This window comes from Aythya fuligula, chromosome 3 (genome assembly GCF_009819795.1).
Source record: "Aythya fuligula isolate bAytFul2 chromosome 3, bAytFul2.pri, whole genome shotgun sequence".
Classification (NCBI taxonomy): domain Eukaryota; kingdom Metazoa; phylum Chordata; class Aves; order Anseriformes; family Anatidae; genus Aythya; species Aythya fuligula.
This window is the reverse complement of record NC_045561.1, coordinates 27,596,722-27,622,385: the sequence shown is the minus strand read 5'-3', so window position 1 is coordinate 27,622,385 and position 25,664 is coordinate 27,596,722. Positions and strand designations below refer to the sequence as shown.

The 25,664-nt window shown below is 37.7% G+C and overlaps 1 protein-coding gene across 1 annotated transcript in view; it reads left to right on the top strand.

The window, feature by feature from the left end:
- Window positions 1-8,671: 8,671 nt before the first annotated feature.
- Window positions 8,672-25,664, top strand: part of PLD5 (phospholipase D family member 5) — a 207,920-nt gene continuing 190,927 nt past the window's right edge. The window contains exon 1 of the mRNA XM_032184710.1: window positions 8,672-8,711. Coding sequence (XP_032040601.1) covers window positions 8,691-8,711 — 21 coding nt within the window. The 5' untranslated portion in view covers window positions 8,672-8,690. The remainder of the gene's footprint in view (window positions 8,712-25,664) is intronic.

Genomic DNA, 25,664 nt, shown 5'->3' with positions numbered 1-25,664 from the left:
CTAATCATGACAACAAACCAAACTGGCTGTTAGACAGAACTTTTAAGTTAAGAACTTTTTAAGTTTAAGAACTTTCAAGAGTCATCCACAACATTAAACACCAGACTCTGAGGTACTGATCCCCTCCTATTTCCATGCTTCACATTCTTCCACGTGTCCACAAGTGGAAACTGTATTCTAACCTCAACTGCGCCAGTGTAATCTCTCTATTCTAATGTTTCCCTTTTAGGTTTCCCTTTTTTCACAGCCTGTTGGTACATGTATTCATTCTTTTGACTACACCACAAGAACAGGTTTATCTGATCATCCACACTGATCACAGGAGGCTTATCCAGTCACTTCTTCCAAGGACAATCATGATCTCTCTCCAGCTTTTCCCTACATTCTTGCCCTACATACAATTTTATATGTAGAGGTGTCTAAGAACCATGTCCTTTTAAACAAATGATTGTCTCTGTATCAGAAGTCTGCCTTCATTTTTTTACCACTTTCTTCATCTTGTCATTGGAAAACAGGTCAAAAGTAAAAATGTGAAGTAATCTGGGGCTGGGATTTGATTCCTGAAGGGAGGAATCCAAATCAAATTAATCGGTTTGATTCTAGTAGGGCCTACGATGATTCCAGTAGTCACTGGGTTCCAGTCTCCTTAATATATGCAGCGATAATATTGTATTGATTTAGTTTATTAATTTAGCTTTTAGTGAAATTGTATCACTTCAACAAGTCTTAGCTATACTTCTATCTGCTAACCTTACTAACTTATCAATAAAAAAGATGTCTGTTTAGTTTGACAGAAATTATTTCTTCTATCCTGTGCCATAAGTTTTGGCACTGGCTTTGATGTAGTAATCACCAAGGGAACATTTTTATTCTTTACACTGTTTGTAGGTAACAGGGAATTTAAATTAATGAATGAATGTCTTACTTTTTTGTGAGACCAGGAAATCAAGCTACCACTTTTTCTTCTGTCCTCTGACTACCTTCACCTTCAAACAAGTCTTTAGTTGTGATCTGAAATAATTAATGGAGCACTGAATACCTGATTAAATACCTGATTAAAACACGTTCTCTTTGAAGACGTTTAAATACGCAGCAGAGTTAAAGATTACATTGTTACAAGTTCATGGATTCTCAGTTATATATATACGTATATACGTTTATTACGTATATATACGTAACAAACAGGAGGAGCTGGAAGCCATCGTGCGGCAGGCAGGCTACAACTTGGTTGCCATCACGGAGACGTGGTGGGACCAGTCTCATGACTGGAGTGCTGCAATGCCTGGCTATAAGCTCTATAGAAGGGACAGGCAGCATAGAAGGGGTGGTGGTGTGGCTCTCTATATTAGAGAGTCTTTCGAGGTTGTAGAACTCGAGGTTGGGAATGACAAGGTCGAGTCCCTTTGGGTTAGGATCAGCAGGGACAACAAGGCTAGTGTCCTGGTCGGGGTCTGCTATAGACCGCCGAACCAGGATGAGGAGACGGATGAGGAATTCTACAGGCAGCTGACAGAGGTTGCAAAATCATCAGCTCTTGTACTCGTGGGAGACTTCAACTTCCCTGACATATCCTGGAAGCACAACACAGCCCTGAGAAAGCAGTCTAGGAGGTTTCTGGAGAGCGTGGAAGATAGCTTCCTGACGCAGCTGGTTAGTGAGCCTACCAGGGGAGGTGCCCCGCTAGACCTTCTCTTCACAAACAGAGAAGGACTGGTGGAGGATGTGATCGTCGGGAGCTGTCTCGGGCAGAGTGACCACGCAATGGTGGAGTTCACTATTCTTGGCGAGGCCAGGAAGGGGACCAGTAAAACCGCTGTACTGGACTTTCGGAGGGCTGACTTTGAACTGCTCAGGACACTGGTTGGTGGAGTCCCTTGGGAGGCGGTTCTGAAGGGCAGAGGGGTCCAGGAAGGCTGGGCGCTCTTCAAGAGGGAAGTCTTAATGGCGCAGGAACGGTCTGTTCCCACGTGCCCAAAGACGAGCTGGCGGGGAAGAAGACCGGCCTGGCTCAACAGAGAATTGTGGCTTGATCTTAGGAGGAAAAAGAGGGTTTATAAGCTTTGGAAAAGTGGGCAGGCCACTAAGGAGGACTTTAAAGAAGTAGCGAGGCTGTGCAGGGACAAAATTAGGAAGGCCAAAGCTCATCTGGAGCTCAATCTGGCTACTACCGTTAAAGATAACAAAAAACGTTTCTATAAATACATCAACACAAAAAGGAGGACTAAGGAGAATCTCCATCCTTTACTGGATGCGGGGGGAAACTTAGTTACAAGAGATGAGGAAAAGGCGGAGGTGCTCAATGTCTTCTTTGCCTCAGTCTTTAGCGGCAATACCGGATGTTCTCTGGATACTCAGTACCCTGAGCTGGTGGAAGGGGATGGGGAGCAGGATGTGGCCCTCATTATCCATGAAGAACTGGTTGGTGACCTGCTACGGCACTTAGATGTGCACAAGTCGATGGGGCCAGATGGGATCCACCCAAGGGTACTGAGGGAACTGGCAGAGGAGCTGGCCAAGCCACTGTCCATCATTTATCAACAGTCCTGGCTATCGGGGGAGGTCCCAATCGACTGGCGGCTAGCAAACGTGACGCCCATCTACAAGAAGGGCCGGAGGGCAGACCCAGGAAACTACAGGCCTGTCAGTTTGACCTCAGTGCCAGGAAAGCTCATGGAGCAGATCCTCCTGAGAGTCATCACGCAGCACTTGAAGGGGAAGCAGGCGATCAGGCCCAGTCAGCATGGCTTTATGAAAGGCAGGTCATGCCTGACGAACCTGATCTCCTTCTATGACAAAGTGACGCGCTGGGTGGATGAGGGAAAGGCTGTGGATGTGGTCTACCTTGACTTCAGCAAGGCTTTTGACACCGTCTCCCACAGCATTCTCCTCAAGAAACTGGCTGCTCTTGGCTTGGACTGGCGCACGCTTCGTTGGGTTAGAAACTGGCTGGATAGCCGGGCCCAAAGAGTCGTGGTGAATGGAGCCAAGTCCAGTTGGAGGCCAGTCACTAGTGGCGTCCCCCAGGGCTCGGTGCTGGGGCCGGTCCTCTTTAATATCTTCATCGATGATCTGGACGAGGGCATTGAGTGCACCCTCAGTAAGTTCGCAGATGACACCAAGTTAGGTGCGTGTGTCGATCTGCTTGAGGGTAGGAAAGCTCTGCAGGAGGATCTGGATAGGCTGCACCGATGGGCTGAGGTCAACTGCATGAAGTTCAACAAGGCCAAGTGCCGGGTCCTGCACCTGGGGCGCAATAACCCCAAGCAGAGCTACAGGCTGGGAGAGGAATGGTTGGAAAGCTGCCAGGCAGAGAAGGACCTGGGAGTGATGGTGGACAGTCGGCTGAATATGAGCCAGCAGTGTGCTCAGGTGGCCAAGAAGGCCAACGGCATCCTGGCTTGTATCAGGAACAGCGTGGCCAGCAGGGCTAGGGAGGTGATCGTCCCCCTGTACTCAGCTCTGGTGAGGCCGCACCTCGAGTACTGTGTTCAGTTTTGGGCCCCTCGCTACAAGAAGGACATGGAGGTGCTTGAGTGGGTGCAGAGAAGGGCGACGAAGCTGGTGAGGGGCCTGGAGAACAAGTCCTACGAGGAGCGGCTGAGGGAGCTGGGCTTGTTCAGCCTGGAGAAGAGGAGGCTCAGGGGCGACCTTATCGCTCTTTATAGGTACCTCAAGGGAGGCTGTAGCGAGGTGGGGGTTGGTCTGTTCTCCCACGTGCCTGGTGACAGGACGAGGGGGAATGGGTTTAAGTTGAGCCAGGGGAGTTTTAGGCTAGATGTTAGGAAGAACTTCTTCACTGAAAGGGTTGTGAGGCACTGGAACAGGCTGCCCAGGGAAGTGGTGGAGTCACCATCCCTGGAAGTCTTCAAAAGACGTTTAGATGTAGAGCTTAGGGATATGGTTTAGTGGAGGGCTGTTAGCGTTAGGTTGGAGGTTGGACTCGATGACCTTGAGGTCTCTTCCAACCTAGAAAATTCTGTGATTCTGTGATTCTGTGATATATAAGAAATCTTTATTTTCATGTATCACAGTTTTTATCTACCTATAAGTATTCACCTAACCTTATGCAATTGTTTGACTTATATTTTAAAAGAACAGATCAGCATACTAAGAGACAAAATGTGTTTTCAGATATGCACACAAGTTCTTCAAATTTTATATGCCCTGAAACTACAGATTTTTCATTGTTCTCATTACATACACCAGAAGTATAAGCATACTTTTTGACAATGGTTGTGGTGGAGGATATCTTTGTTGAGAAAAATGATAGTAGATGGTACAAAATAAACATTAAAGGAACTGAGATCACATATATATGAACTCTGGAGAGCATCATCTGTCAGTATTGTGACATTTTAATGAATTACTTAAGATAATTGATGCAATTAAAAGATTCCAGCCTGATCTTTTCTGTAAGGGTAATCTTCAGTTTAAAAATACCTAATGTAATTGGGTCATTTTTGATGAAGGACAAGTGTTAGATTATGCCAGTACTTTGAGGTTAAACAGAGACTGAGGTTTCCTCAAAAGATTTAAAAGGACAGGTCTCAATTTTTAAAACAAAAAGACTCTAAGAGTTTGTGGTTTTCTTGTTTGTTTGTTTTTTAAAGATGCTACAGAGGTGATTGCTTTAGGTGATACTATGTTTCTGTGCATTGGCAGATGGGTGTGGATAGGGTGCTTTTGCTCTTATGATAATGTGAATTACAGGACCCTGTGCCGAAGTCTTCACTTAAATCTTTTATTGCAATCAATTACACTCAATGCCTGATCTAATTTTTGGCTTTTGTGAAGGTGTAAATACAGCCTCATTTACATAAAATACTGCATCCTGTAAAAGATGTTGGTATGAATGAGGGAGATTAAATTTATTTAAACTTTGAGGTCCCACAGTTTTAGGCTTTTAAAATATTTCTCAAGTTTTAATTGACAGTGTTAAGCAAAAGGAAAGGTCTCATGTTGACTAAAATCTACTGTAAATTCCCAGCAAAGATATTGCAATTCAGTGGCTTAAATTGCTGGATCATATTTAGAAAGCAAAGCATTAATATTCTGGGAAGGTTATTCTTTCCTTCAAAATTTCTATTAGTTATTTTCCATCATGAAATTATGGATTAATTAATTCCTAACACTTTTAATATATCAGTGTTTTGTAATGATTTTAATTTAGCAAAGAGGAGGTACAGTCCATTACACATAATTAACGTTGCTGCTATGAATACATTCATGGCCAGTGTCAGGGAGGTCATTTAGATTACAGAACAGTCTCTAATCATTGCTCAGCACTCAGTTCTCCTGGGCATGCATGAACTGCAACAGCATTTATAAATCCCTTAGTGCACTTCTCAAGGATCTTGCAAGCAGCATTGGATTAGATTTTGGAAAAAATACTCTTGTTTTACAGATACTACAATATTAAATATTTTCAATTTGTACTTACTGAATGCCAAACAACAAGCATGACATGAACAATAATATTTCCAAAAGCTAAAGCAGAACTACAAGCTTTGAATAACTTCTAACAATTTCTACTAAAGTAATGGGCCAAACTCAGCTGGAGTATAGGCTGAACTTCGCCAATATAGGAGGCTTCAGACTGCTTAGACTAGGGCTGAATGTCATGTAACACAGTATTTTCCCTAGCTTGACTAACATGTTAGTTTTAAAAATGTATGCATGGTTTTAGTTTGAGAAAGCTGTGCTCAAACCCTGTGAGCCCTACAGGAATTTAAGCAGCATGAAATGGCAGATTGACAGGGTTCACTGTATAAGCCATGTCCTGATTTCAGAAGGATGTGGAGCAGACATCATTATCACATTTGAGGCTGTGAAATTTGGAAAACACATGTAAATATTTCTTCACTATCACAAATCTGACTGAAATCTTCAAGTAGACAGAACTTAGCTTTCTTATCAAAAATATTTTATATTATATTTTGGTTTAGCTTGTCTGCATTTAGAAATTTTGCTTTCTGCATGCTTTGTACTTTAGCATAGTGAGCCATATCTTGGTATTGAAATAAACTGATAAAGTAAAGACCATTTAAAATAAAAATGTCTCGTGCTTAAAGCCACCAAAAATCAAATTCATTGTCTCTCATCATGTTTCTATGCTCTTTGATATTGCACAACTCAGGGAAAAGTAGCTAATTAAAAAAAAAAAAAAAAAAAAAAAAGCTCAAAATATCAGATATCACGCTGTAATGTGTAGTATTCATCATGAATGTTTTATACAGGAGATGTTCAGCAGTCTGCCTGGTTCATTATGTGAGGAATGCTTTAACAATTCGTGTCCATAAAGAACAATTCTGTTTGAATCCTGTCTGCCTCTGGGCCCTGCACTGGCAATTTAATTCTTGAACCACAGATGCAGTGTGTCCCAGTCTCCCCCTCATTCTAGTCAATTTATCACTTCTTAAATTTATGAACCTGTTTGCTTTTGTTATTCCGGACTTCTATTTCTAACACTGCTATAGATGTGTCTGTGAATGGCTGGGGAAGAATGTTTTAATTACTCGTGTGTCTGGGAGTTTCAGAACAACTGATAACAACTAGTGACTGTTATGGGATACTATGTGGATCTTTGGTATCTGGTTAGGGGGGGCCGAGAGATAAAGAGGAAGGAGAAAGAAGCTGAAGGACGGCTGGGAGACAAGACTTGAAGAGGATGTTCTATAAACTTGGCATGGTGCCCAGTAAGTACAAAGGGGGAGAGGAAGACTACGAGCCTTCAGCATGAAAGACCCCTAGAGACCCCCAGAAGAGACCCCAGAGGAGACTGCGCATGCTCCAATAGGAGGGACTGCACCCCGGAAGCTAATTTTAATAATCTATTTTTTTTAGAAGTAGTAATGAATATGTATTAGTCTAGGAGCATAAAAATCAGCTGCTTGATGTAACTGGTGTGCGTCCTGGTGGAGCGGAGACTCCCGGTGCACCCAGCGCTGTTTGCTTACCTCTATTCCTTTATATTCTTTCAATAAATCCTATTTTTTTATTTAATCCTAATTTGAATCCTGAGCCATTTATAACAATTAGCTCTGAGTTGTGCAATACCCAAGTACAGAGGTGGCCTCATTTTCATAGGTGCTTACAGCTTATAATGAAATATGTGTAATCTTGCATTTGCTGTACTGTTCTGTAAATGGGGCCAGCAGCTTTCGATAGGGATAGTAACTAAAAGGAGAGTGGTGATATGATGTTCAATTTCTGTGATAAATAAGCTTGAATGTAAGGACAAATTGCTGCTGCTGAAAGGTTCTTACAGTTGCTAACAAATGTAATCAATGAAAATAATATTCTATAAGAAAATCAAAACAAACAAGAACACCAACATACATGTATGTATACATACATATATATATCCTCTAGCCCCAGTGCACACTCTGCTTGTTAATCCACCGTTCCAAAATACTCTTTTCTACCTCCTTAACCATTTTCCTTCAAGATCACTGTTTCTAGTCCAGAGTCCAGTCATAGTCACTGCTATTTTCCAGGGCTCCTACTGGACATCCCTGCTCTTTCTCCAAACTGATAATCTGCACCTCAACTCCTTAAACTCCTTAAACCACATTGTATCGCAACAACTCTGTGGCATGTACATCACACCTTATATTATGCCAACATCTTGAACCAGCAAGGTAGTTCCTGAGCTGCTGTTACTGAAGCAACCCTTTCAGCTCCATAAAGGTGCTGGTCCTGAGCAACAGCTTCAGTTATCACTGCAGTTGTAAAGAGTATTAGACCTTCCTACCATGCCTCAAACTCTCACATCATCATATTTCTTATGCCGTGAAAGAAGCAAATAATTTGATTTATCACATCAATGAGATATGGGTAGTTACCAGGTAGAACCTTCGTATACAGATTAGCTTCAGTTTTGCAGCCCTTCCTTCTTCTCTGTGGAAGTGGTTTGCTACTGCTTCTTGGGGAAAGAGGTGGAGTTCCAGCCACTGCTCTGTGGGGGTTTCATTGCTCTTACCAGGAGAAGTCACATCCCCAACAGGTACTGTGATACACACGTGTTGCCCTCCCCCTTCTCAGACAGCTCTGGTTTGATGGGAGTTGAAGCAACAGTAGGAGAATTCACGTTCTCATTTTACCCTATTACAGGTACACAATTTTAAGTGTTGATCTTGCTTCCACATATTCTGCCAGCTGCTAGGAGAAACATGTTTCCTTCAGAGAGATTAAGAGCTTTTTTAAAATAGACATTATTTTAATAGTGTGTCATTTGCTTATGTAAAAATCTAACCAAACAAGAAAGACGCATTATTAGAAGTATTGTTAATCATTTAAAAGTCATACATACATATTCTGAGTGCTGTCTTTTGTTTTTTAAAAGGTAGTTCTAAAAGCAAAAAATAGTCTCATAATTTGTAGAGCACTATGAATAACTGAAAAGAGTGAAAAATATTTTTAGAATCACTGAGGAGATTGTTGGTACATATTACCAAGCAAGAACCACCATAAATTGTATTAATAATTTTCTTATTAGTCATTTCTTATTTGTCAAAATTCTTTGAAAATGTTAAAATATGTTATAAGTATATAACCAAAATTCTTAGTTTACACTTGCTCAAACTTTTTCATTTTTTTGTGTCCCAGTGTCCCAGCTGCACAATGGAAGGTGTTCAAGCCAAAATTTACAGATCTTGAGCTGAGACAGAACTCTACCAGGAAAAGATGACATGTTCTCTCCTGATATTCAGGTCAGACTCTTTTCTGCTTCTGCTCCTTTTCTGTTTGTCTTGTGTTTTACTACCAATACTCTCTGGGTGATTGTCCAATTTCATAGACTATTTTGAAAAACTCTGGCAGCCATCTCAGCTGAGTGTCATCTTGGATCTTCCTTGTTTCCAGGCAAGATGATGTACAGTCATATTACTTATACACCTTTTATCCACTAGTATTTTCCTGGTGCATCCAAAATTTTGTCCATCCAGAAGCAGCTAATGGTCCTTCTGAGGGCTGTAATCTCATGGACCTCATGAAAGGTTGTGGTTCTGACCCCATGACATTGTAAGTGAACTACACAGCCATCAGATCCTGTTGGTGAATTTCAGAAATCTGAAGTATATATGAAAAGCTGCTGGATCACTGGCCTTTTGGGCACAAGATAGTTTCAGTTTCCAGTTTCAGGCAATAGCCTCCCTACAACTGAAGCACCCACTGCTCTTTCTTGATCCTTAGGACAGGGCCTGGCCTGGTTAAGATTATGTCTTTGGTCTTTGTTTTCCTACCTGGTTTCTCTCTTCCTGTTAATTTCCCCATGGAGCCCTGCTTATTGTCTCCCTGTTGGTCCTAGTCTAATTACTCCTAACATAACCCAGATGTCTCTTTTCTTCATCTTCATCATACTTGTCACTAATCCAATGGCCAAGATGGTTCTCTTATAACAGAAGGATAGTCTGGTGGCTTGAGAGTATCACTTCCAAACTGTGGCTGTTTCTGGGTGGCATGGTGAGATTAAAATGATTGGCTGTAACCTTTGAACAAGGACTATGCACCTACATGGTCAAGCAGGCCATCAATCTTATGCAAGCATAAAACAGAAACAGTGGTAGTTAAAGAACTTCAGCTATGTGAATCTGTTTGGCTATCTGATGTGGATATGGAGTGGGGGATGCAGGTCTGGAAGGAGTAGGTGGGATGAGTTTTGAAGTGAAATTTATCTGCTAAATTCTTGCTGCCTGAAAACTAAAGATGAACTGTGCTTTGAAGACTGGGAGGTAGCAAATAAAATAATACACTTGTCAATATTTGGGAAAAATATATTAGTTATTGGGTACCCTAGAGCTATGCATGAAGTCGCTAGCTAAATTTAATCATCTAAATTAAGTGGTTAGTGTGGAATTCATCTCACCGAACTTCAGACATTTACAACATATGCTGTAGTCATATACACTTAAGCAAGTCAGTTGAGGCTTCTCTTTAAGGTCAACGGGAGAAGCAGAGAGTGATTCATTAGACCTATTTTAGACAGCCAGTTTAGAAAGAGAAGATTTACTCCCTGTTTCTCCCAATGACCTAGAATAGGAACATCCAGAGACCAACTCAGCTCTTCATATCTCCTTTTCATATCTTCACGTTGATGTTCCTTATATAGTTAATACTCACTAGGCAAGTCAAAGGAGAAAACTAATTTAGGCTCTCCAAAGTGACCTCTTGCTCACTACAGACTGCACAAGATAACCAAATAAGACTAGATTAAGCATTTCAGTTAGATATTTGCAAATTATACAAATGAATTCATCTGCCATCACTTTAACTGTATATATTGGTGACAATCCAAGAAGCAGGAATGTATTGCATGCTAATTATATTGGTTACACATATAGATACTGTTTAGATTACTTATAACTTGTAAGGGCTGGATTCGAAACAAACAAACAAAAACTGGAACTAAGGAACTATGTAAATTGACAGTGTGTGTGACAAACAGAATTTGAAACTTTGGCTACTGTAAAGATAGATTAACATACCAAAATAAAGATTTTTATCACAGATATTGATAACTTTGAAAAGAGTAGATCAATGGCTTAGATATTTTTTTAGATACTGTGTTTTCTTTTTAAATAGGTAACATTAATTTCAGTCTCAGGGTGAAGGAACTGAAATTTGTTTCAATTTGTGTATTTGGATGTTCGTCATTTTTTTTTTGTGTGTGTTTGTTTTGTTTTGTTTTTTAAGAAGGAAAAATAATAGTTAAAAAAGTGATATTACTAATAAGAAAATAAATGCAAAGTATACAAAAAATACACACAACCCCAGTGCTGAAAAGCAGTAAATGAGAGTTCAGATAAAGAGGAAAAAATAAGAAGATTATATAATCGTGTATAGCATTAAAATCTTAACAAATAAAAAATAAAAATAAAAAAAATAATAAAATAATAAAATAAAATAAAATAGAAAAAAAAAAAAAAAAAGAGAAGAACAGGAAAAAAATGGTGGTGCATTTGATGTTGATAATATGTGCCGTAAGGTTGTATCAAATCTCAAGCAGTAAGAGACTGGCTTGAAAGTAAGTGATATACACTTCTGGAACGCAAGTTGCCTGGGAAGACAATGACCTATTAAAAAAGGATGTTAAGCAAGAACAGGATTTTAAGCAGGAAAAATAGCAATGCATATTTAAAACTCAGGTGTTCCAAATCTAAGGATTGCTGTGCTCCAGTCATTTTATCTATCTGCCAGTTTTAGTGGAAGTATGAGAGCCAAAAACAGGGATCAACTGATTTGTTTTCCTGTGTGTACTTGCTGCTTCAGGTGTTCTTTCCTGGATGTGATACAAAGCAAGCATGCAAACCCCTGAAAATATTCTGGAAGTGGCATTCAAATAGCATTTAGGTGGCTTCTAGAGCTTTAGAGCATTCTAGATTAAGTCAAGTAAGGTGTAGCGTACTGCACAGATCAGCAGTGAGTCCGCTATCTTCACTGCAAAGATGAGCCAACAGTGAATTGACTGACATACCATGTTGAAAAATAGTATGCATCTTGGTGTAGAAATTTGGACTGATTCCAGTTTTCCCATTGCTAAGTTATACTACAGCATATCCTCAGTATGCAAAAAGGAATTTTTAGCATTAGCTTTTAAAACTGAGACCTAATATCCTAATATAGTAGCCCTATATACAACAGGGTCTCCTCTAAAGCCCTTATCAAGTGATTGTCAGTCAACTGAAATTAGGACTTCATTCTGCAATGGAAACATTACTACAGAAAGAATAGGAATTTAAAAAAAAAAAAAAAAAGAGCTGTACATTTATTTTTGGGGGCTGTCCCACTGCACTCTGATTGTTTAGGGGGAGGTAAAAATATTCTTTTCTTTTTTCTTTTTTAAAAAAGAAAAATGCCTGGATTAATTCAGTCATTGTCAGTCTTAAAAATACTGTACTCGCTTCTGACTGCATATTCTGCTAGATAGTTATTCAAACATTTTAAAGGTAAGAACACTATATGATAGCAGCAGTCCCAGGAGCTTCAGAAAATCTGTGTATTTGGAAAGGTGAGGGTTGAAGGTATATCAATGTACAGAATGTCACAAACTCCCTGTGTACCCAGAAACATCTTTCTTATCTTTGAGGTCAGGTTATGCACAGCCTTTTTAGTAAGAAAAACATGTGTTTATTTTTTGTATAGATGTAAGGTACTAATTAGAAAGTTACATTGATATTTTAAGAATAGGTAGGCTTCTAGTAGAAAACTATTAAGATGAGAGAAGTAGTAAGTTCCCTGCCTCTCTTTGAGATTCTGGGTGTGAAAAAGTGTTTTATTAAGGATTACTATGGAAAAGAGATATCTAGGCTTATAGTGAATATAGCAGAAAATTTCTGTAAGCTGCTCTGCTGGACGTACAGGAAAAGGTGCCCATGATAAAGACCACCAAACCCCTCAATTTCTGTCGATTTAGAGGTGCTCTGGGGAGGTCAAAGTCATGATCCTAAACATGAACTTGTCAAAGTCTATAATGAGATTGAATCTTTGATTGACGTCCTTCTGTGGAACAGGAATTATGATTTTATAATGCTATAGAATAATCTTTTTTTTTTGTATTCACACAGAGGATATGAAACTGGGATCTGCTTATATTTAGTGTATGCCTTTGATGCTTTGATTTTTTTTTTCTTATTCTGCTGCCTGTAATGTCTCCAGACTAAATGAGTCACATACATTAGAATATAAGGAAAGCTGGGGTTTTCTCCCTACAAAAAGCACTTTGAACAGAAACAGGCTAAATCTAGGTCAGTGCCTGAAAAGAGTCTGACAGCACTTTACGTAGCTTCTAACAGTTATCAGCAATAAGTGTAAAAACTTGACCTACAAAGCCACAGCTTAGCTTCTAGCTGTGACCAGGGTGAAACCACTTACACATTGCAGTTACTTTTTAATGGACCCATTTTGATCACACCCTCCAGATGGAGGATGTCACATAGGTGCTGTCTTTTCCTGAAGCTTGAAACTTGAAAAAAAATAAGTTTTTTTTTTTTTTTAATGGATTCTTCCAGCTCAGAGCAGGTGGCTTCTATGACCTGTGTCATCTGAATAGTTCACCTGTCCCTCAGCATTTTCCAGTAAGAACTTAGCTTGAACAGATACTGTTCAATAAATTTGTTTCAAATTACCTCTGCTGATCTCTACATACTTTCTAAAATAGGTGATTCAAGAAGGCTAACAAATGCTTTCCTTTTTGCCCTCTAAAGCACATTTATGGCTATTTATAATTTAATATAGCTTTTTAGCTTATAGCTATTTTACAACATTACTTACAATTAATTATAGCTATCCAGTAGAATTATCCAATTTATTTTCTTGTTAAGGACAGGTGCAAAAAAAGAAAATCAGTATCATTAAACTTAATTTCATCCTTTACTTATTCATAATTCTCCTATTTTATGTATCTGATTTTTCTGCTAGATTTTTCTATTAAGAGCATTCATAGAATTTAAAGTCAGATAAATATTTTAAATGCCTGCTCAACATCGTAGGTAATACCAGGATAGAATTCCTGAAAATTTAAGGATAGAATTTCTAAGTGATTTCAGAAAGATAAAAAGTGTGATTTTATAAGCTCCATTTGAGTGCATCTTTTAGAACAACATCAATCTTAACTGCAGGTGATGAAGTTCATGTTCCATGATCATTACTCTCACTGTCTCACTATTAAATATGGCGTCTTTTCCAGTTTGAACTCTGCTAATTTCAGAGTTCAGCTATTGATTCAAATTCTGCCCATCTGTAGAATCCCCTTCATCGTATTCTTGTCCTCATGAGCTAGACATTTTGTGAAGTGTAGAAAGCAGCAGAAGGAAACTAAAAGCTGTTGAAATGTGATAGAGGTATGTGCTATGATCTGATGAAAAAGCTTCCTATACCTCTCCTGAGAGTTGGTCTCAGCCCTAAATGAATCCTCTTCCTTCCCCACCAGAAACAGCAGCAAAGGAACAAAGGTGTTTATAGCTCCCTCTCTTGGCAAAGCCAACTTTTTTTTTTTTTTTTTTTTTTTTGCTAGGCACTTGTGATTTTGAGACTATGAAAATTCATTTATACCATTGCCATTTAATTATTCTCATGGGGATAGACATAATATACAGTGTTCTTCTCTGAAACAAACAAAAAACAACATTATTTAACTGAATTAGTTTCAGAAAATTAATGGCAACTTCTCACATGGATGTACAACTGTTCAAAATCAGACTCTAAAATACAAAATTTACATAACATCAAATCCAAAAGGCTGCTATTTTTCCTCATTCTATTTGAAATGACTATACCCTCAAATAAATGACTATTTATCCCAACCTACCTACTATTTGGGACATCAAATTGTATTTCAACGTTTTTAAGTATTTGAAGCTCATTTTATCTTTTTAAAAAGCAGAAAGCAGAAAGCCAGCAACTGTGTTGTACACAAAGGTGTCACAAAAGTGTCAGTTACACAATAGATTTTATGAAGATTTTAATGAAATGAAGACTTTATCATTTGATAAGGCCATATAAGAGTAGCAACCTTCTGTTACTCTACTGACACAAGCAAAGAGATGATAGTTTGTTGATGAGCAACTACCTAACTCAGTTCTTTTGGAACTGATGAACCTCTACAGGAAGAGTGTCTTCTGATAACAAGGGCAATAGAAACAGATATTGTATGTCAGCATTCATATTTTGGTTCTGGGATTTTCAGAGAATCATGACAGTTGCTTTTAAACTAGATAATATGAAAGGGTTGTGTCTTCTCCAGTCTCCTGATCAGGTATCCCAGAAGGCTGAAAGCTGTGTGGCCCTGACTCCTTGCTTTAGAGTATAATCATAGACCCATGGAATAATACAAGCCTGCTTCAGGTTATTATTATTTTTATACTTGTTTTGCCTTTAAAGCTAGCATCTTTAGGGAGTTGCCAGGTAGGTATATTAGGAGCTTTCATTTTTGAAGTATTTGGAGACTTTCTATTTTTTGTTACATCAGCTTCTTTATTGAAATTGCAATAAAGCCATCTCTGGGGGAAAAAATACAGCAACTTCCTATTTTCATTTCAGACAGATATAGGTATCTGCAATAGTCATGCATAAACAGAAGCTACTATGCAGTAATGAAAGTTTTTAAAACTATGCAGCTGAGTACTACCACTCAGCTACTCTGCTTAGTTCTTACTTCTTATCTGTGTCCTGTAACTGATGGTAGAGCCTTGATGAATTCAGGTGTTCATGTAAAGCTACTTCATGACAAAAGAAAGAAAAGTTGTTCTGATTTCATATTAGCCATGTCCATTGGTGTGGATGTCACTTCCCAAATCCCACCTTGCTATACAAATGCACATTTGTAGACCATGACAATTAATTTGTTTGTGGATTTTCTATCAAAACAAGACAGTAAAAGCAAGGGCTGGGGGGTGGAGGGGGGATGTGTTTTACAGAAGGAAAAGTCAAAATTTGCTGACTTTTGAAACACTCCTTGTGTCTGGAAGCACAAAGTAATTTAAGGGTCACAAAGTAGGGATGTGTGCTGTCTCAACTAAGTTAAATTATCATTAAATGACAAAGGCTTTCCCCCTCCCCTCCCCTCCCCTCCTCTTCCCTCCCCTTCCTTCTGGCTTTCATACAAACTCCTGGCACACACACGAACTCCTCATAGTCTCATTTTTTTTAAATGAATGACAAATTCTGAGAAATGATTGCCCATAGTACTATGTCATTCTCAGAACTCTGTTCATGAATAATATCTTTTGATAGCTTCCTTCTGTTTTTCTCTTAACTTTGGTAGGAGTGAAATGCTACAGCAGTGCTACAGGTTGAAAATAGAGAATGAAAAAATATTGTAGACGATGATCTAAGAAACAGCCTGAAGAGCAGTAGAGAAATGGTCTCACGAAACAGTATGTCAGACATTGTTCTGCTTTACCTGAGTGTAGCAAAAAGACCAATAAGGTGATATGCATATTTATTATTTTTTTTTTTTTAGAATATCCTAATGTAGTAATAAGAGAACCATAATTCTCTGCTTTCTCCCTGCAAAGCCTCTGTTTCTGAAAAGTACCCTCAAATTTACCTTTGCTTCTGTACTTTTCACAGCACTCTTTTTTATTTTTCACTTTTCCTTGTTCATGCTAAAAGCAACGAGAGGAAGAGAACAAAAGTTTTTATTACTTCTTTTGGAAAGCTGCAGAAATGTACCTTTTTTTTTTTTTTTTTTTTTTTTTTTTTTTTTTTTTTTTTCCTTTCTGGCCTTCCAGACATGCTCGAATTTAGAAGTGCAATATTGAACATATCTCTTTTGAGGATTATATGCTCTAGCTGAGGCAACTTCTCAGATGAAAGTGCCTTTTCTTTCTCTGACAACTTTGGTCCCTGAAATGAATTGTAACATTTTGTCTTCCTCCAATCTAAACTCCATTTCTGGTATTGTATCCCAGACTAACATATATTCTGGAGTTATTGCTATGAAGGGACTTACTGGCTGATAAGAAATGAAATAGTCTGACTGTAAATGTGATGAGTACCAATAGGTTTCTAAGCATGAGTTTTTGCAAGCCTCAATTCTGCTTCTGTAAAGAAATGGTGGTCAGCTCAGATGGGCATACAAAGCAAATTCAGTTTGTTCTCTCCATAATGGCAAGTAAAATAGAGAAAATCCCCAGCAGACCAGATGACTTTGACTCAGAAACATTTATTAATTCTTAAGTGTGCTTAGAAGATACTGAGCAAAAAAAAAATCAAAATCCATTAGCTATGGAATATTGTTAATCACCATAAAGAACACTTTTATATCAGTCAGTCCTAGGCAAGGAAGAATATATTGGGAGTACTCAGTAGGAGATTCATTTATGATGGCAGGTTAGTAGCATGGGCAGCTTAAATAAAAAATAATTGTGCATATTTTTGCTGCATCTACATTGAAATAAATGGCATTATACTATGGATAAAAACTGACGTATTGTATCTTAGCCCTCTTTTCATATATGAGTATTAGTATTAACTTGAAGTAGCATCAGTCTGTAGGAACTCACCTGAACTGGACTGATTAATGTATATTCTTTCAGGCTACCTCTTCTGACCCTAGGAACACTCAGCAGTTCAGCCTAGTGACAGCCCAATTTTTGACGTAGATTTATGTGTTGTTTTTCCTGAGCTTGTTTTTATTTATTTTACTGATCATAGCAGCAATAACCAAACTTGTATTATGGCAAATGTGATAAAAATTAGTTTGGCTACACTTGGACAAAGAACTACCGAGGAAGCTTGCAGGCTTTTCCCAGGTGCTGAAGTACATCTCCCAGCAATGATGCCTGTTGCATTTCCTGACTTTATTTGATGAAATAGTTTGCAAAAGAGGTTGGCAGAAAGACATAGAATAATCTTAAACTATTTGTGCACCTGTACACTGAGGGTAGCTGGACACCAGAAGAAGCAATTAATAAACTTGGGAGTTACTCGGTTACTTAATTCCTTCATGTAGAGAGAAGATGTAGAAGTAGTCTTGAATGAATGCAAAATCTAGCCCCCTTTACAGAATCTTACAAGACAGCATTGTGCTTTGAAATTACAAGAACCTTCCCACTTAACCCCCAAACAGATTCCATTATGTATCGTTTTGCTCTCTATGTCATTACTGGATCGATGGGGCTGCTGGCATTAATACAAAGAGCAGCCTGCTTTTTTATCTTAATTTACTCCAGTATGACTTAAACCTGATAAAGAATTCATATCCCCTGTGCAGTTTAGAAAGATTACTAGGTTACCAAACAGAGATGTGCTAGTCAAACCTGCATCAAGAAAACAGGAACATCTCTCTGTTAATGCACTGTCAGCAGCAGGTTTGTTTTTTTCTTTTTTTTTTTTTTTTTTTTTTGGTTTTGTTTTGTTTTGTTTTTTTGGGGGGGTTGTTTTGTTTTGTTTTTCCATGCATCTGTAAGTCTTCTGAGTTTACATGAGATGAAAAGTAATATATGCATGTTTTTACTACATACATCTTTAATATTTGCCTACTTAATATGAAAATGCACATTAAAAATACCGCTGGATAGTTAAACTAGTTATGTTGATTTCTTGTTTTAATTACAATGGATACTTTGGTCATGTATCCTAAAAATTGTAGGGGAGATAATTTCAAGGATCTGAACACTGGTTTTAATTAATTTATCGCATCTAAATATAGTCTTGAAGAGCTGGGAGAGAGCCTTCCCTCCTAACTAAAGTCATAACTAAGACTACCAACGTAGCGGTTACTACTTACCACAAAGGAGAAAGCCCAGAAGTACCACATAATGTTTATATGTTGTATTTTCTCTGGATAAAGCATTTTTTAAAATGTATGTCACACTATTGGTCAAACATAGGTGCCAGTCTGCTGCTGATGCTTTTGCAGCCTGCAGCTTGCATGCTTTTCCTGCCAAAAGGCAAGAAGTGTCCTGTGTTTTGAGTAGCTTGAGCCTTCCACCGTGTTGGTTTGCAGCCAGCAGCTCAAAAAGTCGGACACTAGAACTGCACTTAAATGAGAGTGCCATTCGGGGTATTCTTGAAGCAGTCTTGTACAGATACAATCTCACTGGCTCATTTCTAGCTTGTTATAATATCCTCAGATTTGACTTGCAATATTAATACCGTAAGACTTTGGAAAAATTAAATCAAAATATATACTGAAATGTTTTCTAAACAAAGATATGTCTCAGAACAAGAGCACTGCTGTAGCTGACTGTAGAGGATAGAAGCAATGAGCAAACCAGAATGTTGCTGTGATGATCTGGGGTTTTAGTCATTTGTTTTCCACATGTTTTTATCGCTCCAAGGAAAGAAAAAAAATAAAATAAAAAATCAGACAGAACCAAAACACTGCAATTTGTATTCAGAGGTAAAAAAAAAATTGCTTTCATTTAGCGAAAATATATCAATATCTCCATACATAATCACCAAAATGTAAGAGAGAGAAAGTTTCTCACTGACAGAAACTATTTCACTACTGTTGGTTTCATTTTTTGAAAACCTGTTTGAGCATCATTTGAAATGTTCTTTTCTTTTGATCAAGAGGAATGAGTGATAAATTTAACCGTGAAAGATGGGTTTATGTGTTGATTATGCCTTGGTCTGATTGAAGATCAGGCAAAGGACTTCAGGAAACAAGGTTATCACAAGACCCATATTTAAAGAGCTCAATTCAGCCTTTTGCATTAAATTCAACCAAGAAAAATGTTATGGCTTTGGAATTCCTTTTTTATTTTTTTTTCTTTGTGTGTGTGTGAATCCAAGAATGGATTTAAGTGCTAGTGGCATTCCAGAGTGCCATGGAAACCTCCAGAGAGTAGGACTGAGTATCTGCTATTAGAAGCTTCTGTAGTGCTTGATTTTGAGCATATTATATAGCATGTTCTTAGGTATGCAAAGGTGACTGGTCAGGACAGTCAGGAAGAAGTTAGGGAAAATGCCTAAGAATTATGTATGACCTTTCTAATGTAGATATTTGCTTAGCTTGAATGGCCTGATATAGCAGAATCCTCATCTTTTCTACTGACTGAAGGAGAGACCAACCTGCTTTTTGAGTGTTTTATAAAAATTGCATGGTAACCATTAATGAAAAAGGAGAAATCATTTAATGTTTAGCTCCTGACGTATGTGGAAAATGCTCTGCAACTGTGCATAATTTCCAATGTACAAGAATTCATAATGTAGCAGTTCACTAAACTGGACCTAGTTTTAATAACGTGTACAAACAATTGCTTCACTTCATTAAGATTCCAACTACTTCTCATGTTCTGTTGTTAGTTCCTGATAAGCCTCACTTAAAAGTCAGTAGTGAAATCAGTCCTATTACAAATTAGAGGTAAAGTGCAAGCCAGTATAGAAATTACTGAAGAATCTCAGTACTGCTAGTATCTCAAATTATCTTATATACCACTTTAGTGAATTTTTCCCTACCATATTTTTTCATCTGGCAGGAGAAATGCATAAAAACCTATTGAGATACAGTGCCATGCATAAAAAAAATACCAATTCAGTGACATTTTAATTCAACCATTTTTCGGATGCTAGTATTACTGAACAATTTAACTTGAACAGAGATTAGTAATATTGTTTTAGCTAGTCAGAACAGGTAGAAAAGATACATCCTTCAGCTTTACCCAGTCCCACACAGAACAGAAAAAAGAACTATCTTTGCAAATTACTTTTCCATAACGACTTCAATTGGTCATTTTTGATTGGGGAACTAAAACTTTTGCTTGTGCTGTAGCAGGTGTTCATACCATGCATACTCTGATGGTAATGGAGGGGAAGATAAGGGAATGCATAAACCTTTCAATGTCTTGTGACCAGAAACATTTGTAGTACAATGGTAATATGGCCGTGGACACGTGAGCAGTCCCTGCTTCCATCACTTCCTCTGTACGTCTTCTGTAAGTGCGAGAAACACATACAGGAACAGGTTGTTTTGTTTTTTGTTTGTCAATTCAGAAAGATCACTGTGAGTTAGAGTTATCATTTGACCATCATAAGAGGCAATGCTGCAACTGCATATTTCATGGTTGTCCAAAAATCACAGTTCTTTCCCTATAGCTAGAGATGTCTTCACTTCCTTGAGTGTTAAATCAGCTATGCTGGATGGAAAATGGCAGGACGAAAAGAGAGGGAAGACATTACTTTGAATATTCGCTGTTCATCAGTCCTGGGGGAGGCATGAGTTTTTTATATCTGTATTTGGAACTGTATGGGTTAAATCATGATGCTGTCCAGAAGTACACAGAAAATATAGGCATATTCTTTCAGAAACTTAAGGAATATGCTTAGCAGAATATACAATAGTTTGTAAAATGTTCATGTTAAACTACCTTCAGTTTGAATAATAAATATTTCTGACAATTTTTTATTGCATGTTACTTCTGACAATACAAAGAGTACATTGACATTCAAAAATCATATCTTTGAAGACTTCGAGGACAATACGAAAAGGCAGTAAGTGCCTGTTTTTACTGATCTCCATAAAAATGGAGAATAAATGAAAGGAAAATTGTGATCCATTCTGCCTGGGAGGTCTTCTCCTTGTGGCCTGGGAAAGAATACTGTTAATCATATATGGAATGAGAATTCTGGAGTTTGCTGCAGAGTAAGACTGCCTCACTTTCTCCCCTTTTTTTCCACCCAGCATAATGTATAGTCCAGTGCAATCATGAGGAAAGAAAGTTAAGAAAATTTGGGGTTAAAATTGGAACTCCTCTGAGATGCTGTTCTTGAAAGTGTAATTTTACTTTGTATATCAGGAACCAAGAATAGACTAAAGGGACTTTTCACATAGAAATAGAGTTTGCTTACATCCTGTTCATGCCAACTTGCATGTAATTGTGCATTTGTATTGTAAAACAATCTAGAGGTTTCTAGAACTGCAGTGTAGTGTGATTATTAGTCACTGATCAATCATCAGTAGACCACCTATTTGAACATCATTTATGCGTTATTAAGCCTAAAAAGAAAAGCACTTCTAAGACACAAAAGGTCATTGAAGAAAACTGAAAAAAAAAAAAAAACACATATGCATGTTTTTATTTCATTAAGATCCTGAATAATCTTAATTGCTTGAATGGAAATTCCATTTACTACAGTCCAGAAATGATCACTTATGTCATAACAAGTTCTGGCTATTTAGGAAGTGGACAGAAGCTCAACTTCTGCACAATAACCTTTCTCCTTTCTGACTATAAAGTAGATGAAGATGAATGAAGAGAGGAAGGGGAAAGAACTGCTTTGCAAGATTGTCATCAGTCTGTCATATCTTCAGATAATTCTCACTTACTTTGAGCTTTTGCCCTCTTTTGTCCTGTGAAGCTGTCCTACATCCTCTTATGCATCTTTAGGGCACCAAAAGGTTCCAAAAATGGGATGGAAGCTTGGATGTAGATGTTAAGACCTGTGTGTTAAAATTAATGGGATCTACAGCGAGGAAAGTGCCATGGGAAGCAATGGGAATAAAAGTCCATTTGCTTTCCTTTTGCAGGAAGAAAAACACAGCAGCATAAAAAATGTGCTGCTGCTTCTCTTCTTTCTTTTCCTTTCTCCCTTCTTTACTTTCTTCTTTCCTCCCTCCCTCCCTCTCTCCTTCCCTCCTTCCTTGTCTGCCTTTCATTCTTTCTTGGTCCCATTCCTCTGTAGGAGGCCCAAAGGACAACAGGCAGCCTGAAGAATTTTCTATCAATATCTTAATTTCCAAGCTTTTCTGCCTACTAATGCAGCTTCAACAGGGTTTCTTCTCTGTTTTCAGGATCTTTCCTGCTCGTGTTGTTTTTCAGTGTGTTGTTTTTCCTCTATGATACCAAATGTCCAAGTAGTGCCAAGCAGAAAATTAGCAAATGTTTGATTTTTTAAGGCTGGCTCTGTAACAAGCTACTGTATGTTTTTATCACACCATATAAAACTACAGAAACTATAGTTACACACTGAAGCCACAGATATAGCATATTGCAGCTGATTTCCAAGTCCTAATGGCAAGCCATTCTGTGAACTAGAAAAGTAACTGTATTGTTTCTTATTCCTAAATCAGACACTCTGGGAAACCACAATTCACTCTGTAGAAGTGCTATCTATAGCCTAATGAGTAAGACGAAAGCAAGAGACTTAGAAAGTCTGTATGCTATCCAGAAAATAAAATCTTTTGTAATATTATAGATAAAGCAAACCATGTAAGGAAGATGAATTACAATATATTCCAAAATGGCAAAATTCTCTGTAAAATTACCTTTTGTAACTGTTTTCTGTTTTTCTAAAACTGTCAGGTGCAGCTGGGTCATATTTTCAAGGTTTCTCCTACAAATGTAGAACGCTATTCTACTCCCTCCCCCAAATATGCAACATAGAAAATTCTCACATTTTCAGAAGCTATTTTTGATTGGATGATTTGCTTGGTTGTTCTTTTCTATTGAGTGTTATGAATGTCATTAGGTGATCGTACAAACTGTCATGGGGTTCTTGACATTTCTGTGTAATTTGGCCCAAAGGTACTGAAAAATGCTCCACATCTTACTGTCTTTTCTCATATGAGGAATTGGACTCTATGAATGAGTAAAACAATATCCTTGCCAGCAACAAGTTTTAAGAGATTAGAAAAGGATATACTTGTATGTGGCATAGCAAGTTTGTTTAGGATCAATTTCTTCAGTTCTCTTATTTGAGAAAGACAAATACACACTTTTTGTTTCTTTAGGGTTTTATCTGTTTACAAACTTTGGAACCTGTTAGAACCTGTCACTCAAGGGCACTTCAGACATTTTAATGTGCAGCCATTTTGCTAAAAGCCTGTGGTGAAATACTAGAGTTTGCTTTCTAGGGTAGTGAAATAAAAGATGTCAGGTTAATTATTAGTCACTAACTTAGCAATCTTTGTTCTTCTCATAAAACAATCCCGGAATTTTGGTTGGTAGTGGAAAGCCTTACATAGTAATGACTCCAAAACTTACTTCTTCCAAGGATCCTCTGACATATAAGGAAATTTTTTGCATTCACAATATTTTCCATATGGTTTTAAATACCATTCCCAGGATACTACTTCTCCTACATGCCTTCCTATATCTTCCTTGGCTTTCACCTCTAGGTCTTAATTAGTGAAAAGAATTGGTTCATCATAGCTAACAGTGGGCTATGAACTATACAAACCATGCCAGAAAGACCTAGTGAACAAAAAGGGTATTTCAGCCTGCCAGAATGGTCTTGTACAAACCTATGAGTGACTGAGAAGACAGGGAGAACATCAGGAAATGTCCAGCTAAAGGTGATAAGAGAAAAGAATAACAGAATAACAAGGAGAATATTAAACAATTGTGTCAAATTTGGAAAGTTTTGAGATTCCTACACAAAATATAAGAACAGATTACTGACGTAAAAATACTGTGATTAAATGTTAGAATAACATTTAATGTTTAGTAACTGTGCCATAATTTCAAACTGTTCAGCATGCTTTTCTTGTCTCTGTTTTGAACTGCTTTGCAGCTTGTGCTATAAGAGGAAAGTGAATAGGTTGACTGTTTTACTAGATTTGCAAGGTATTTTCATTATTAATAACTTAGTCTTTGAAGATATTATTCTGTGAAGAATTGTTCAAAATGAATTCTTTTAGCATTTTCATAAATATGTTGGCTTCATTGCATTATTGCTACAGAAAACTAAATACAAAATTCTTACTGGAAATTTCATCCTTTTTACCTGATAGAACTAAAGTATAATAAAATTCAAATAGAAAAGACGCTTTGAAATTGATTGCATTGAAAGATCACATTGAAATTGATGCATTGAAAGATGCATCTCTACTCTAGAATTGAATGTAAGTAATGACATTCTCATCTTGACTTGTGGATCTCTCCCCATGGCAGACTGAAAAAGACTGATTACAGTTTGAACAGAGAAACTCCACTTAAGGAGATCTTTGCACAGTAAGCATGAACTTAGTTGAAAGGTTTGCACATTAACCTAACTGCTTCAGGTCTTTCAGCTTCTAGTGGGCTATATGCTCTACTATAGTAGCACATTTTCCTTATATGAAAAGAATTGAATATTCTATAGAAGGGAAGTAGAATGCTTCAAATCCACTGGAAGACAAAACAAAACCAGCAATATTATACCTACTAAATACCAAGATACCTTTTAATGCATGAATTGTGCCTACCTTTTCCTTAGGATTGTCAAAATTGCAAGTGTTTTCTGCATGAAAAAGTCCTGCTGACAGAAGAAAGCAAAATATGTAGATGAATATCTATCTCATATGTGCTCATCTTTAAATCAAGGCAATGTGTCAGTGAACTGCTTGTTGCACATCTCAGAGCCTAATCTATTCCTTCTTGTGCAGTATAGAAAGGTATCATATGCACCACGGTCAATTTTCAGGAAAGGGTTATGCAGTATATCTTGAACAGTCATAGCAATTTCTAGACTTTGCAAATGATCAGTATTCCACTTCAAAAAAGTTAATATATGCATTTCAGTATTCCAAATAAAGTTGGAATTTTTCCTTTCTAGAGTTCTATATACAAAATGTCTGATAACCGCACTTTCTCCCTTACCTGTTTACAGCTGTTCTAGGAATTTAAGATATGAAGTTTTTCAATTTCCTAGGAGTTTTTATTCTTACTTTTTAGGAAGACTTGGTTTAAGCCATTGAGAGTGTTCATAAGAAAAATAACTCTTCCCTTAGAATACGTTTCACGTGGATTTTCTTAGCATGAAATATATCCGTACTCTCTCATTCAGCCTTTGTCTACCAGTCTATCACCCGAGTGAGGATACAGCTAAGGGAGGATGAGCTAAGACCGTTTCTTTAAAGCTGTGGTTCTAAAGGCAAAATATATTGTGTTTAATCTCATCCCACAAGTTCACATAGGTTCATAAAAAGTAAGACTATCCTCGGTTATGAGGAGTTCATAGTCAGATTTATTCCTGCAGAAATGTAGGCAGCAATGATCCAGCAAAGTGTCTGATCACCTGATCTTAACACAACTGCACATTAGTGAGCATATACAAATGCATAAAAATAAATATGAAACAACTGCTTTTCTGGCCAGCTCCCGCACGACCACTTTAGAACGTATTAAATGCCATATAAATATACACATTGAAATAAAATATTTACTTCTAAGGCAGGGGAAAAGAATACATCATTCAGGCGTCCTCATTTCTCTGAAATGTGAAATACTATGTATGTA